Consider the following 17,446-nt stretch of genomic DNA (forward strand, 5'->3'; position numbering starts at 1 on the left):
TTTGCTTACAATTATATTTCCGTTGGACATTACAAAGGATGTCATTTTCCTACAAACCCTTAACGACGATATAAATGTAACACAAAAAAGGTCTAACGTTATGGCGTAAACATAAAAAGTAAATTAAAGTGAACCATTTTATGTGTAAGTTGTATACACGTGATGTCATTTTTTTGTATTTTCCATCATATTTCAAACAGTATGTGTTTGTTTCGTTGCGCGTTATTTACAATAAAATCACTATACAATATGGTGTAAACACATTTCATGTAGGCTCTAGTTAGTTTTTATACGCACCGTATAATGTAACGTTATTTAACACCGGTTTGTACAATACGTTCATATATTTGGACCACTACACAGCTAGCGCAACATATCGGTATAGCAGAAAAACTGTCCCATGTGTATATCATAGTATTGTGCATACCGCTTTTAAGCTTTTAAATAAGATGTTTTTTTTTATATACCTATTAAACCTATCATATTCTGTTCGATGTTTGAATTATTTTCTTTTAACATACATATCAACGGTAAGTCCGCGAAAGAGCTATTTTAGCAAGTATCCCTCAGAGAATTTAGAAAGTTATTTAAATGTGTTATACAAATTGGACTTATTATCTACCCTCGTTGTTGCAGATCAATAATATGTACGGTTTTAGCACGATGTAGATCATATCAAATTTTAATTAAAACTACGTTTGGAGTAAACTTGAAAATCTTCGGTTAAACTCGCACCGTCCAATACGGAATATATAGAGCCATCACGGTAGAAAATTGGTCACGTGGCAGGAATGACCATAGTCGCGCGGATGATATAAATAATTGTATTATATTACATGTATTCACCTTTTCCAACCTTTCATTCTTTTTTTATCTTGTGTTTAATATAATATTCTGTATTCCGTAACAATATCATTTTTGAGCTATCATATTTACACATGCACTTTGTTAACTGTATAATTCCTCGTGTATCTTATATTCGTTATTAACTGTTTAAGTATAGCAATAAAGATATCGCTAGCAAAATGTGTTTTGCATATTTAACATTAAGCTAATTACGGCAGTTGAATTTTATATTTATATTTTCAATCAAAGAAATGGTTCATAAAATACTATCTGCAATAATAAGAATTCCTTCAGCGAATAATGTTCCTGTCACTTAATATCAATAATTTTGCCTCTGATGGTAAAGTGTTAATTTTGGTACCTTAAAAAATACGGATGACAGCGTGTTTTAACTGACTTGTATAGCCACATTCTTTACATTATTGCATCATATAACTATACCATGTCAAAATCATATGTTCATGTATTTTCTCTGTAAATGTAGTAAGCGATACAATTATTATTTGGATATCGAATATTAAAAATATGGTTCCTGCAGTGTCAAATGTGACGAAAACTTTGTTTTTAGATAAAGACAACCATTCAGTGATACGTAAATGTCACTTGTTTCAAAGTTTCATTTTAAACATACAAGTGTTATCATCGTGACGTTAACACACGAATGCATACAATTCGATTCCCAACGTGATTTCGGCGTCAGTGCATATAATGAGCTTCGGTTTAGAATTTGTAATACGGTACGAACTATTGTTGCTGCTTTTTTCTATAAAATTATGAATTGTAAAATTCACAATATTTTACGAGTGTATTATACAGAATGTAATGAATGCTATTATGTTTAAGTTGTTTGCAAACCCAAAGATGTAAAACATAGTATTTGGTGAGCAGTAATCAACGTATTATACACCAGTGTACCATTCAAAGCTGATTCAGCTAGTTAGTCGACCATGTTCCTTTTTTCGACAAAGTTGAAAAGAGATGCAATATACCAAACTTGAATTTTAAACAGTACACGTTAGTCCTTTTAAAGGGGCCTTTTCACAGATTTTGGCATATTTTGAAGTTTTTCATTAAATGCTTTATATTGATAAATGTAAACATTGGATCTTAAAAGCTCCAGTAAAAAATCAAGAATACAATTTTAAAAAAAGGAAAAAAAAGTAGCCGCTACCAGGGCTCGAACCAGTGACCCCCGGAGTCCTGGAGTTAGTCTGAAGTAAAAATGCATTAGCCCTCTCTGCTATTCCGCCGGGTATACACAGTATAAGTATTTTATACCTTATATAAGCAATCTTCGTAGTTTCGTAAATTTAAACGACAACAACAGAACTCTCCAAATTATTCAATCGTTTCGCGTTGCAACGCTTTATAATTTTTAGGTTTTCAAATCGTCAAAAGATACATATAATGGCTATATTGGACTACGGTAAATGTTCAGTAATACTGTTTCCTCACAAATATCATAACTAAAACGAAAGTTTGCGAATCTGAAACAACTTTTTTCAATTTTGTCAATTTACCAAACCGTGAAAAGATCCCTTTAAAAGGATCGGTCGTGAATATGAAAGTGAACATTCATTTCAGATGTTTATATATCAATTGCGCATGCCGATTGAGCGATAACGACATATATATATATATAATTATTAAAAAAAATTAAAAAGATGAAATATTTTCGTCAACAACTTCCGTTCGAATATATAATAGTACATAATAAATCTATGTAATTAAAGACTATGGACAGATTTTGTATTCGTAAAATATGCAAATCCAAATGAAAAGGCCTGTAAACTGCCCATGGTATGAAGGTATAAAAATGTAATTTCTTAATACATTGTTTAAGTAAAACAATTAAGACAAGGACACTAAAAAGTGCCCCATTTTGTCGAAACATATAAAACTTGTAATTCTGAATTCATGCAAAACGCAAGTATACAATATGTTTAGACTTAAGTATGAAATCCCAAATCAAACACAATCAAATAAATGCTTTGCAAATAAATTTCAATTTACATTGCACAATTTGAATTCTTATTAGTTCACTAAACTATTATTGTTAAAGTGTAGTGCGTTGTTAAACTGAAACCTGCATCCCCTGTTATTATTGTGTTAAAAGAATGCAAGTTAAGTATAAATAAGTACATGTATAACTGATCAGTTCTAGGTCTTGTGTCAACACGATGTAGATTTTATCAATTTGCATTAAGATTACGTTCTGAGTAGACTCTAGCATGTGTTCTAGCAAATTGCGTAAGGTCAAAGTTCCATTGTTTTACGGTTGTATCAGAAAGCAAATATGCTTCATGCTTGATAAGTCAGAGGTTACTTTATAAAGTTGTTACATTACAAATATTTTATAAATACGTGACTATGAATCATTATAAACATAATTATTAACCATTGGTCTTTATATGTGTTGCTTTTTCTTCAAAGAATTTTCGTATGTTATAATAATAAATTATCGATTGTATTGACAGTGTCAAACCGCCATCTTAAACACATTTTCTTGATGACCCGTAGATTCTGACACGGTTCCTATACCACGTGACTTTTTAAGATCTGTGTTGGGAGAATAAAGCGCGACCCAGTTAACATGTTTAAGGATCTCTTTTTAAATATTTCACCATTTTAATGGGATAAAGTGGAGAGCCCGCTCATTCATAGGAGTTTTCTATAGGTAGCATGATCTTTTTAAACAAATAAGTATTTTTTCAGTAAAGTGCAACCGCGCGTTTGAACGGTTAGAAAAATGTCGGATCAGTGTGGGGACTTCATATTACAAACGCGCGCTGGCACGTTACTGAACAAATACTTATTTGTTTAAAAAGATCATGATATCTATAGAAAACTCTAACGAATGAGCGACCTCACCACTTTATCCCATTAAAGGGGCCTTTTCACAGATTTTGGCATTTTTTAACTTATTCATTAAATGCTTTATATCGATAAATGTAAACATTGGATCGTAAAAGCTCCAGTAAAAAATCAAGAATAAAATTAAAAAAAGGAAAAGAACATTGCCCGGATCAGGTTTCGAACCAGTGACCCCTGGAGTCCTGCCAGAGTCCTGAAGTAAAAACGCTTTAGCCTACTGAGCTATTCCGCCAAGTACACATACTTGACGTATTTTATACCTTATATAAGCAATCTTCGTAGTTTCACAAAATTTAACGACAAAAACAGAAATCTCCAAATTATTCAATCGTTTCGCGTTGCAACGCTTTATAATTTTTAGGTTTTAAAATCGTCAAAAGATGCATATAATGGCTATATTTGACCATGGTAAATGTTCAGTATTACTGTTTCCTCACAAATATCATAACTAAAACGAAAATTTGCGAATCTGAAACAACTTTTTTCAATTTTGTCAATTTACCAAAGCGTGAAAAGATCCCTTTAAAATGGTGAATTATTTAAAAAGACATCATTAAAAATGTTAACTGGGTCGCGCTTTATTCTCACAACACAGATCTTAAACAAGAGGGCCAAGATGGCCCTAGTTCGCTCACCTGAGAGGAGTCGGTTCATTCAATCTTTATCAAACGTCAAATTTGAACTAGATATTGTCCAGACAAACATCCTGGTCAAGTTTCATCATTATTGAACCAAAACTCCGGCATATGGAGTGTTTTTGTTTTTGTAAGATTTGACCTGGTGACCTATATTTTGAGTTGACCGTCTTACCAAACATCAAACTTTGCTTACAAAAATAAATTTTATGATCAAGATTCATAAAATCTGAAACAAAATTGTGACCTCTAAAGTGTTTACAAGGATTTTGTATAATATAATGAAAATTTGGACAATCTAAGGGCAATAATTATGGTATTAATTATGTGATATACTAGTATATAAAACCAATCTTTTGACCAAGTTTCGTGATGATTGGGCAAAAAATGTGACTTCTAGAGTGTTCACAAGCTTTTTTTACTATGTATAAATATAAGAAAACTGCCCCCCACCCACGGGCAGCCATGTTATTCAACTGACCGGAACCATTTTTGAACTCAACTCTCATACTTATATTGGAAGCAGAGGCTCTAGTCTTATCGATTATGTTTTAGTAATGCCGGAATGTATGCATATGTTTAAAACTTTCAATGTAGAAGATCCAAATGTTCTATCGGATCACTGTGTTATACATTTTGAATATGAATGTATTTTGCATAACAATAGTATTCACAGCACAATACGCAATGAAGATTGTAACACGGTTCAATACAAGTTTGTTTGGAACAAAGATTATGAAAATGATTTTCTCGATGCAATTAGAAGTGAGGCTACACAAAACCAATTTTTAGCAATATTGAATGCACTTGATAATGTACATGAAGATAAAACTGCCTTAAACACATGCGTTAATGATTTTGTTGATATTGTTGAAGGAGTAGCAGTCCCGTATTTTAAAAAACAAACAAAGAATAATAATAACAATGATAACCATAGCAAAAACAACAACAATACATGGTACGATGATAATTGTAGAAATAAAAAGCTGCATTTCAATTATACATTAAATAAATTTCGACAATGTAATTCCAATCAGAATAGAATTGAGTTAGTAAAGGCTAGAGGTGACTACAAGAAAACCTTACGTAAGTGTAGACTTGAATATGACAATAAACAATCAAAACTGCTAGATACTAAACGCGTAAAAAATGCGAAAGAATATTGGAAAATGCTTAAACAAAGTGCTGGCCTGCCGACACCAAACATACCTATATCTTGTTTTGAACAATATTTTGAAAGCATAAATAATCCAAATGATCACTTCTTTAATCCAAATGAAGACGTGTTATATTTTAATGAGAGGTTTGTAAAACAAGAATTTCAAGTAATGTTTGATGAGCTTGAATGTGAAATAAGTCAGGAGGAAATAAATAAAGCAATAAAACAATTAAAAGGAGGGCGTAGCCCCGGGCCTGATAAAATGATTAATGAATTTTTTATTTACGGACATACAGCGTTTTCGCATTGCCTACTTTCTATATTTAATAAAGTATTATCATTAGGATTTTTCCCGGAAACATGGTCAGAGGGTTTTATAGTTCCGCTTCATAAAAAAGGGAGTATTAATAATTGCAATAATTATCGCGGCATTACTTTATTAAGCTCAATGGGTAAACTGTTCACTAGAATTATTAGCAATCGAATAGATTCATGGGCCGAAAAGTATTTTGTCTATGTTGAAGCGCAAGCAGGTTTTAGAAAGGGTATGAGTACCACAGATAATATTTTTGTTTTGCATGGCCTTATAACACATATGATTATTAATAATAAACAATTATACTGTGGTTTTGTCGATTTTAGCAAAGCATTTGATTATGTGGTCAGACCAAACCTGTGGTGTAAGCTTATTCGTCTTGGTGTAAGAGGTAAAATGCTAAATGTTATACAAAGTATGTATCATTCAATTAAATCCAAAATTAAAATTCATAACACAGTTGGAAAAGACTTTAACTGCCTTTTGGGTGTAAGACAAGGTGAGTGCCTATCTCCATTACTGTTTTCTCTATTTTTAAACGATTTAGAAGAAACATTCATCTTAAATGGGTACGAAGGGGTCGACCTTTTGATGTTTCAAATATTTATTCTCTTATATGCTGATGACATTGTACTATTTGCGGTTACACCTCAAGCCTAACAATGTGGATTTGAAATTCTTAGCAGCTACTGTCAAAAATGGCAATTAAAAGTTAATGTTAACAAAACGAAGGTAATTGTGTTCCGAAAAGCGGGACCACTTGCAAGGAACATACAATTTACATATAATAATGAAAATATTGAAATTGTTAGTAATATATCTTATCTTGGAGTCGTTTTCACGAGTGGTGGATCTTTTAACCAGACGCAAATAACCTTAGCAGGGCAAGCAAGAAAGGCCATTTTTAAAATGAAAAAATACTTATATACCATTACAAATATAACAGTAAGCCATCAATTAGAATTGTTTGATAAACTCGTTAAACCAATTTTGAACTACGGTTGCGAAGTATGGGGCTTTCATAAAGCACAAAATATTGAACGTCTTCATACTCAATTTTGTAAAAATATCTTAGGTGTTAAAAGGGCAACTCAAAATGATTTCGTTTACTGTGAGTTAGGGCAACATTCGCTTATTGTAAGTAGATATTTTAAAATAGTTAAATACTGGTTTAAAATAATAGAAAGCAAAGAAAATAAGTATATTAAACTTATATATAACATAATGAAACATGACTTTGAATTAACACCGTCTAAAAAAATTGGGTTAGTTCGTTGCATCAACTGTTGTCAAGTTTAGGGTTTTTAGAAGTATGGATACACCAAGGGGTAGGACAAAAAGAAGTTTTCTTGTCATTATTCAAACAAAGAATTAAGGATTGTTTTTATCAAGATATGAATTCACGATTAACGGAATCTAGTCGAGCCTTGTTCTACAGGCATCTTAACATAAACAATGATTTAAAAATGTACCTTACAAGCATCTCAAATGAAAACCATCGCATTGCTCTTTCTAAACTCAGAGTATCATCTCATCGTTTAATAATTGAATCTGGCCGCTGGCATAAACCCATTGCTACTCCTTATAATGAAAGAAAATGTACACATTGTCAAAAAATTGATGACGAATATCATTTTATTTTAGAATGTTCTTTATTAAATGACTTAAGAAAGAAATATATCGATAAAAAGTATTGGTTACGACCTAACATGCAAAAATGTATTGCACTTATAAATTCACAAAATGCACTAACATTAAGAAAACTAGCTTCTTTTACATTTCTTGGTTTTAAAGTTAAGAATTAACACAATAATCCTTTATATAAGTAATGTCATTCATTAAATTAAATCTCCTATACATGTATAGCCTGACATATTTCATTACGAATTGTTTAACTTAACATTAAACTAAAGCTCCTATACATGTATAGCTTGACATATTTCATTACGAATTGTATAACTTAACATTAAATTAAAGCTTCCATGCATTTATAGCTTGACATATTTCATTACGAATTGTTTAAGTTGCTTATCCTGTTTACCGGTAATTAAAATATTCATATGAAAAGTAACTTATCTATGTTTTGCTGGTGTTCATAATACTGTTCTTTCTTACGTTTTCATGTATCCAATGTACACAGAAAATTATGATGCGTAAATATACTCATTCTGAGTGATCGGCAATTAAATCTTGATCGCCTCTATTAAAGGCTCATCCGTTTATGTACTAATTATGTATGTTTTGTTTACTTGTGATCGGCAATTATTTCTTGATCGCCTCTTTTAAGCTCATTTCAGAAATTATGGGAATAATATTATTTTGTAATGTATTTTTTTATTATAATTATTTATCACTCATAATGGGCTTCTCCGCTTGTTTTCATGATTATTGTGTTGTCCATGCACGTTTTATGTATGTTTAGTTCACTTGTGAGTGTGGGCATGTGTGTATGGGAGTGGGTGTATTCGTGTGCGCGTGTGTGAGTGTGGGTGTATGCGTATGGGAGTGCGTGTGTATTATTATCTTTATTATTTATTTATTTTTGCATTTTGCTTTGCCTACGTTGTTGTTAATTTTATTGTGAATTTATGTTGTCCTCATGTGCCTACTATGGCGTATTGGATAGAAATAAACACCTATATATATATCAAGGAAACAAATGTTCTGACCAAATTTCATGAAAATTGGGCCAAAAATGTGACTTCTAGAGTGTTCACATGTTTTCACTATATACATATAGAGAAAAATGCCCCGCCCACTGGCGGCCATGTTTTTTCACCGATCTGGACCATTTTCGAACTCGTCCGAGATATCAATAAAACCAATGTTTTGACCAACTTTCATGATGACTGGGCAAAAATTGTGACTTCTTGAGTGTTTACAAGGTTTCTCTATAGCCAAATAAGGAAAACTGCCCCGCCCACTGGCGGCCATGTTTTTTAACGGACCGGAACCACTTTTAAACTCAACCAATATATCATTAAGACAAACATTTTGACAGTGTTACATGAAGATTGGACATGAAATGTGACTTCTACAGTGTTTACAAGTTTTTTTCTTTTTTTACCTAGTGACCTAGATTTTGACCCGGCACGACCCAGTTTCGAACTCGACCGAGATTTCATTGGGACAAAGCTTCTGACCAAGTTTCATGAAGATCGGACAATAAATGTGGCCTCTAGAGTGTTTACGAACAAATGTGGACGGACGGACGGACAGACAGACGACAGACAAAGACCGGTCACAAAAGCTCACCTGAGCAATCAGGTGAGCTAAAAAGTCACGTGGTATAGGAACCGTCTGATTGGCTATTCCAATTTCAAGATTTACAGAATATAAAAAGCCTTTACACTGACATTGCAGGGGCGGTAAATTTCTTGTGAAAAAATATCAACATACGATTAAGTATGGGAAATACTCATAAATAAACGATTTTGTGTTGCTGAGGAACACTATATTAACAATACATAAAAGAGAAAATATTTTATAAGAACGTATTGAGTTCTGATGAATTACAATATTGACCTGTTTTCGTCGCATTTTTGATCAGCAAAACGAAAGTGACTGTATCAAAACTTTTCTTAATGACTACATCATGTGAGAACGTTCTTTTTACGCTATCTCCATAGCCACGACTCTTAAAGAACCCACGTCTCAACAAGAACCTACATGACATGTTTAAATTGTTTTCGAAAACAAATAAATGAGTAAACCGTTAAAAGATGCACGTGCTTAGTTAAAATATCAAGTTAACATTTTCCCGTAAACGTTATACGAAAAACAATTCACGAAACGTTCCCGTTTAAACTGTAAACCTTTATCATTTTTAAAGCATCGGTCGTGAATATGAAAGTAAACATACTTTCCAGATGTTGATATCAATCGCGCATCCCGATTGCGCAATTACGACATAAATTGACGGTTATACTCCACTCTATTTATTTGCCTTATTTTCTTAAAAAAACAACATTCTGTTTATAACCGATTACACGCATTCTAAAATAAGTGTCCAATGTTTCCTTTCCATAGTTTTTTTATGCATGACACTTATTGAAAAATTGCAACGAGTAAATCTTTAAATATTGCAATTCAACATCGTGTAATGCTGTTTTACATTGTCAATGAAAATAACTGTGGTGAAATTTCCCCTTGCATTCCGTGCCTAATTGTTGAGTTGATAAAACGCGCTGTACAGGGGACATATTTCTGCGGCAATTGCATTAAGTTTTTATTATTAAAGCGATATATTATATGTGGCCTTTAAAAAAGAAATCACACAAAGCCGTAATCGGCAAGATGCTAGGGAATTTGCATAATAAAATCGTGGAGCCGACAACATCCGTTGAAATTTAGAACAAAAGTCTTAAAAGTAGCTGTCAACGAAATTGTTAATATAGAAAAAAAAACATGTTTTTAAATCAATGCCATTAATTCCGACTTAAAAGCCGTTAAGACGTTTTCATTGATGTAAACAAATTTCGGAAACACACAACAAACGTGTCCGTTTAAATGTGACAACTGAAGTGCCTAGCATCAAAAATTTCAATAAACAAATTACATAACACTCAGAAGAAAAGCATTTACAATTCGTTATCCCGAATGTCATTTGCATCACGGCATATTTTTAACTTTGGTTTATAGTTTATGTCATACGGTCTGAAATAATTGTTTCCTCTGGAAAACTGCGACAGGTCAAAGTTAAACCAATTCTTCAACAAAATATTCAAAGCAGATTCGTCATATCTATGGCAATCCGCTGGTTTTCTTCCAGTAAAGTCAAACTTGCACTGCCATTTCGATCCAGGTGGCGCCAAACAGTTTTCTTCAAGTGCGCATGCGGTGAACATCTTCATTACACGCTCATGTACCTCGGGTGTATTATGTATGATGAGGGCTCAAATTTCAAGATGTGGATGAAACGATAACTTTTTCTTGTCAGCTGGAATAAACTCCAACATTTTCGGATGCGTTGCAGAGTAAGTTGTATAGCTGGCTGTCTGTCCTATCGCCATGATTCCTCTTTCGTGTGAATCGTGTAGCAAGGGAGCCAACTCCTGTGTTCCCAGTCGAAAGTTCGGGTTGACCCAAATGATGTGACCAAATTCAGCAAGAGCAGTCTAACCAAAGAACAATTTTTACTGTAACATATCGTTGATGTGTACGTTTTATGTGGCTTTTGATTTATTTAATGATTTTCATCTTGTAACAATGTGTGAGTCTGCAGTTGAACAAAGATTTTAAAACTAAGGCCACACAGCTCTATTTTCAATATATGGTTCATCAAGTAATTAAACATATATATGATTTAGTTTATCAATGTTGTACATCTCTGTGTGATACTTAAAATAAATACTAGTATCATTATGTTTTATATATCAAACAGGTAGACCGATGAGACATGTAATTGGCGGAACGTTAAGGTGCGATATGAAAAAAAACGTGTCATACCTGTATAATAAGTGGTTTCCAGTGAAGATTGTCAAGATTAGAAACATACGTCGGGAATAGTTTCTTCATAAACAGGCGCATGCGCACACTGCAGTATGACATCATCTGAAATCATAAACGGTACGACATTATCCGAATGCATAACACACACAACAGTATGACATAATCTGTATCTATACAAAAGCACAGACACATAGACACAGTATGACATCAGCAGAAGTACAATGTAGTACATAAGAACGCAGTCACAGCTGCTATCGCAAACGTTGTTATTATATAGTACGTAATATAGGTCATAAAGAAATGTCAATGGATAATTGCGAATTCATGATATCAATCTTAGTTCATGATAACATCAGGACCTGACATTTTTCATGAAAACAATTATATGTTTTACGTTGTTGTTTTTTAGCATTCATGAAATCAAATAATATGAAAATAACTTCAGAAAGTAAGGTACCCACATGTTTCTTTTGCTCCGTGGTAAGGTCAAGGTCGTAAACGTAAATCTTACGCCCAGGAAGACTATGCTGGATGGACGCCACCAGTTGCGTCACTTCCTTGATCTGTGTCTGACGGACAGCTGTAACGAACGGAGGTATCTCATGGTCGTCATCATGGCGTCGGGCATCAAAGGCCGCATTGTCATTAATGCGTTGTACCTCCGCCGGATTCAGTTGTCGATCTGGAAATGTGATGTTGTTTTGTCTTATTGTCTGACAACATAATTTTTACTTTTCGTTAAAATTTATTTCCGTGTTATTTCAATGACCGCTATTGTCCCATTTTAAAAAAGGTATTTACAGGACCGAGTCGAGATATGGAAAAAATGTTGTAAAACTCGTATTTTCAATTCAATATAGTACACTTAATTGAATTTTAAACAAAATCTACTCATATATTCAAAATAAATTAAGCACACATGATAAAATACATTTGCTAACTGCGATTAGGCATTTCATATAAAGTTGTTAATTAAGTTATACTCATAGTCATATAATACTAGTATGTGAAATACAAATATACTTTAAAAGTCCATGTCTATCAAATAATCAATCAGAAAGGTAACCCAATTACTTTTGTTATAATGACACGATAATGTATTGTTGAAATATGTAAACCAACTATATTTAACTATTTATTATTATACATTAGGACGATATAAGAGAAATTAAATGTTAGCCTTTTTAAGGGGAAGGGGCTAATTTAACAAAATCTACCTTTAATTATATCTAAATCCTATTTAATAGCAATTCTAAGATGTTAATTATGTTAGCGAAAATTCTTTTGTTGTTTATTCTCTCGATTGTCTTGTGTCAAACCTACTATTCAGCGATCATGAGAAATCTCTTTATCTGTAGTCTTACCCATTTCATCCACTGCCACTTTGTATTCTTTCTTTTCCAAGATGTCCGCTGCAATAACTGGCTCCACCAAATCCCGTTGTGGGTTCTAAAACATAAGTCACATGACATAATTAACATTAAAAATTTCAAATAAAATTACAAGAAATTAATCGTTTAACGAAGACGAGTTAATTTGATGCTCAGTTCCCGGTCGTTTTTTAATATGTCTTAAATGAATTTAATTAAATTGAGCATGAACTTCGAATACATACGAATACACTTGATGTATAAACCTTTCAGGATCCCAAACACATACAGGTTGTTGCAGTACTAGATACTTTTTATTTTAGTTGTCAAAATGTGTAGCAGGTGCATCATAAAAGTCCACCTGCAGAAGAATGTCATTTCCAAATTTCATGTCAAAGAAAGTGTTGTATTTTGAATTTTAAAAATATGCACTCTCACCTCCTTTAATTTTTCTTGTTCTGTTTCCTCGTCTACTTCATCTGCGGCTTCGTTAGCTGCATCTTTAACATTATCAGGACACGATGCGAACACATGTATAATGTAAATATTATCTTGTTTTAGCGAAAACAGAATAAAATGTTAAATCATTTGCTAAATCTTAACTGTTTAAAATATGATAAACCGATCACAAGTCCATAACAATCGATCACCATTGATAAATCGATATCAATTATGTTGCTGTGCATTTCTTACCTTTAATAACCTCTGCAAGACGTTCTTCAATTTCTCTTTCCACTTTCAACTCATTATTTTCTTCATCAATGTTTATCCTATCAAAGGCTCCCTCTACGATCTCCTCGAAGTGATCACCGACGTCCTTACCGCCATCTGACGCAGGTTTTCCATCATCTCTGTCATCACCGAATATTTCTTCGTCCACTTTATTGGCTGGTTTAGCGTCATCGGATTCTTCGTCTACTATTGTGAGTTTGTTGTTATTTACAGGAACATTGTTTAAATTATTGACGTTATCAGCTTTCAACCCTTTGTGTTCCATTTCCTGTTTTCTTTTAAAGTCTTCAAACACTTTGTTGATTTCTTCCTTCACTCTTCTATCAAGCGTATCTTTTGGAATGTATTCTTCTTTGTCGTCTGCAATAGTTTGCTTCTCTGCCCATGAAGTTTCTTTGTTATTGTGATTTTGTTTTGATACCTGAAAAAATATACTAGTAGTTATTTAGTTTAATTAATTTCACATACTGTATTGCCAATTTTAGAGGTATTGGTCAACTTTTCGATTGCGTTTCCCAATCAAAACACAGGTGGTTAGCGTGTGGCTATGATATTAATTAGTGAAAACATCATTTTGAATGATAAATAATCATATTATTACGAAAAATTAACTTTTCTGAAAAAAATATTTCACTATCAAATATATATATAACAAGGTATGCAACTCAAAATCAGCCCAAAACGGGGTGCATCGCTTTGAACAGCCATATCTTCATCAATTGTGCAGCGATTTTCACGATCTCGGTCTTATTCAACGCAGAAATGAATTTCCTTTCTGGAAATGTATATGTCTTGCAATATTTTTACAAATGCTGGGTCAACTTTTAAGAAATAACACGATACACAACACGCATGACCCAGTTGACAGTGATCATGCTGTCTTTATGAATGAAATCTCCAGTTGTAAAGACACACCTCCGCATTGGACCAATGAAATCACTCGTATGTTAAAAATGTCAGTTAGTTGAAATGTATGTAAACAACGGTTTCAAACGGCGCTGGACAGTTAGTCTTGATGCAGAATGTAACGATAAGAGCGGTAATAATGTTTTTTCATACGTTTTATTGAATTATGGTATCGAACTGCATGAACTTTGTAGGGAAGTTGCCCTTTACTCCGTGACGATTTCAGTCTAAAAGACAGCATGATCACTGTCAACTGGGTCATGCGAGTTGTGTATCGTGTTATTTCTTAAAAGTTGACCCAGCATTTGTAAAAATATTGCAAGACATATACATTTCCAGAAAGGAAATTCATTTCTGCGTTGAATAAGACCAAGATCGTGAAAATCGCTGCACAATTGATGAAGATATGGCTGTTCAAAGCGATGAACCCCGTTTTGGGCTGATTTTGAGTTGCATACCTTGTTATATATATATTTGATAGTGAAATATTTTTTTTCAGAAAAGTTAATTTTTCGTTATAATTTGATTATTTATCATTCAAAATGATGTTTTCACTAATTAATATCATAGCCACACGCTACCCACCTGTGAATCAAAAGACACATTAACTAATATTTGAAATGTCGATGATTTAACTACGTTGGAAACAAGATAAAGCATGTGCTAAAATAAATGCAAAATACACGGTTATATAACAAATGAAACCACAAGCAAACTTAAATGACGTTTTTTATTCACAAATAATGATCCAACAATGTATAGCCATTAGTCCGATTAATTAAAAATCGATTTATAAGTGACTTTTTCTTGGATTTTAAATACAACATTCATAAGAAAAATACAAATTTAGTTAGGTAAATCTGCATGTACCATAGAATTCCTATACCATAAAACGTACACGACATCTGAGGTATGTTTTTCTCTGGTAAAGGTGAAATTTTATGTAATGAATCAGTACAGTATCCAGTGTTCATTTCTATTATTAAACATAATGGCAGTGAAGGTTGAAAAAACAAAAAAGTAATTGCCTTTAATAGCTATTGATAGGCTTCTGTTTTCATCCACGTAATATACACAACATATATGGTCTGTTGTATAAATATCCTTCATATGCAATAGATACGAACGAAATGCACTGCAGACTGTGAAATCACACTTACCGCTGTCTTTTGATATATTGAATAAATCACAAAAAGTACTATGACCACAATCATCCATTTTAACAATTTTTTCATCGTTAACCCTCTTGTAAATAACTTAGAAGGTACGAAACTTGATGCAATTGAAATATTATGGCTATAGTGGTCCTTAATCCGCTTTCGTTGCATGTTTGCGTACATAATACGTTTTTACATCTCGTTATTAAATAATAACCGATTCGACTCAGGCCATTCAAAATTTCGACCATTTGTAGTTAGGTCCGTCACGGGGAAAAAGTTCAGCGAGGGAAACCCGATATTACCACAAAGGCATTAGAACAGCTGTTGCTACCCATGTTGAGCCTCTTATATTGAGCAAAATGTTGGATCTTTTGTACGTTAGCAGTGATCAATATGCAACAGCTGCATTGTATTTGAATCTTGTCAATTCAACGTGCACAAGTTATAAACATACACCTAGCTTGACATCATTGATTAAAAACTAAACCGCGAATTTCTGTTCTATTTTCGGTTCTTTGTTTATTACTTCACCTTAATTGCAAATAATTGCTAAATAATGCGCTTAAATTACATCGATACAAAATATGATAAAGCAAAAACGATCTAAATAAAACTGTCATTAATTCATTTCGCATGTTTATGTATCGAAGGTTCAATATAACAAAGTAAGTATAGTCTAAATGTATATCTAATGCGTCATCCATAGTTAAATCATTTAATGTCAAGTGATCCCGTATTGTCCATTATATTACGCTGATGTATTATCTATTATATTCCGCTGATTTTCAATTAGAGAAAGAACAAACTTATGACTTTAACTATACGATTTTAAATTTTAAAACTCTCCAAATTATTCAATTATTTTGCGTTGCAATGTTTATCATTTTCAGGTTATCAAATCGTTAAAAGATGCATATAATGTATATTTAAGAGCATGGTAAATGTTCAATATTACGTTTTCCTCACAAATATAACAATAACAAGGAACATTTGCGAATATGAAACAATCTTTTTTAATTTTGTCTAATTACCAAAACGTGAAAAGGCCCCTTTTAACTAGTCCATCATTATTTAAATATAATAAGGTAAATAAGTAAAATTTGTCATACATAAGGCAAGGAATTAAAAAACAATACTAACTAATCAAGATAACACAAATGCAAACACTTATATAATGCAAATGCTCTAAAATGTTCCATAGACAATCATTGAGATATACAATGTAATATGAAATCTGTTCAGATATAAGTCATCACTGTTTCTGATCAGGAAATGCATTCTCACATATGGCAAGAAACTTTTTGTGATCACAAAAATGAAAAATAACAGATCATTCTTTTTGACAAACTGTTAGGAAAAGGCATTGGATGAAATACATGGGTGACAGTTAAAAATGTCTGAAAACATGAACATAACTAACATAAAAAATTTGTAAGTTAATTCATTATAAAAAAACATTTTTCAAAAAAAAAATCTCAGTCAAAATTAGAATTTTCATTATTTTTGTCACAGATCAAATAAGTAAATGAACGATGTACTCCAACTAGCGAAATTACACTAATGATGAAGACTCATACTGAAAATAGATTTTCATTTACTTATAATCATCATTAAAAATTTATAAAAATTATAACACGTTACAAACGCTAAACAATTGAATAATTTAGAGAGTTCCGTTGTTATCGTTGCAATTTGTGACCATAAGTGGGTTGTTTATATAAAGTAAAAAATACACCGTTGAATGTAGTAGCATTGACAGCTGATTGGTTTTGGCGCTAGAGTTTTATTCCAAGGATCAGTGGTTCGAGCCCAGATGGGAATAACTTTTTTTCTTTGATTGTATTCTTGTTTTATACTGGACATTTTTAGTTCAGATGTTTACATTCATCAGTTTAAAGCATTTAATGACAAACTCCAAAACATGCCAAAATCAGTGAACAGATTTATGTGTTTGAGCTACAAGAAAGTGAACCTAATACCAAAGCTCTTTCCTAGAA

The 17,446-nt window shown here is 32.5% G+C and overlaps 1 protein-coding gene across 1 annotated transcript; it reads right to left on the reverse strand.

Annotated features, from left to right (window-relative positions):
* Window positions 1–10,011: 10,011 nt before the first annotated feature.
* On the reverse strand, window positions 10,012–15,666 carry LOC127838216 (uncharacterized). Its single transcript, XM_052365809.1, has 7 exons — window positions 15,450–15,666; window positions 13,345–13,804; window positions 13,090–13,151; window positions 12,646–12,730; window positions 11,743–11,963; window positions 11,279–11,383; window positions 10,012–10,947 (listed from the first exon to the last, which is right to left on the reverse strand). The coding sequence occupies exons 1-7, from the start codon at window positions 15,627–15,629 to the stop codon at window positions 10,726–10,728; spliced, it is 1,335 nt and encodes a 444-aa protein (XP_052221769.1). The 5' UTR covers window positions 15,630–15,666; the 3' UTR covers window positions 10,012–10,725.
* Window positions 15,667–17,446: the final 1,780 nt, after the last annotated feature.

The sequence above is a fragment of the Dreissena polymorpha genome, chromosome 7, assembly GCF_020536995.1.
Source record: "Dreissena polymorpha isolate Duluth1 chromosome 7, UMN_Dpol_1.0, whole genome shotgun sequence".
Lineage (NCBI taxonomy): Eukaryota > Metazoa > Mollusca > Bivalvia > Myida > Dreissenidae > Dreissena > Dreissena polymorpha.

Excerpts from the sequence above, each read along its gene's own strand:
- LOC127838216 (XM_052365809.1), bottom strand. The coding sequence starts at position 15,629 with ATGTACGCAAACATGCAACGAAAGCGGATTAAGGACCACTATAGCCAT. Across the intron at positions 11,964-12,645 it reads AGTGGCAGTGGATGAAATGG|ATCGACAACTGAATCCGGCG; the intron begins GTAAGACTACAG and ends TCACATTTCCAG. Across the intron at positions 10,948-11,278 it reads GGAAACCACTTATTATACAG|ACTGCTCTTGCTGAATTTGG; the intron begins GTATGACACGTT and ends TTCTTTGGTTAG.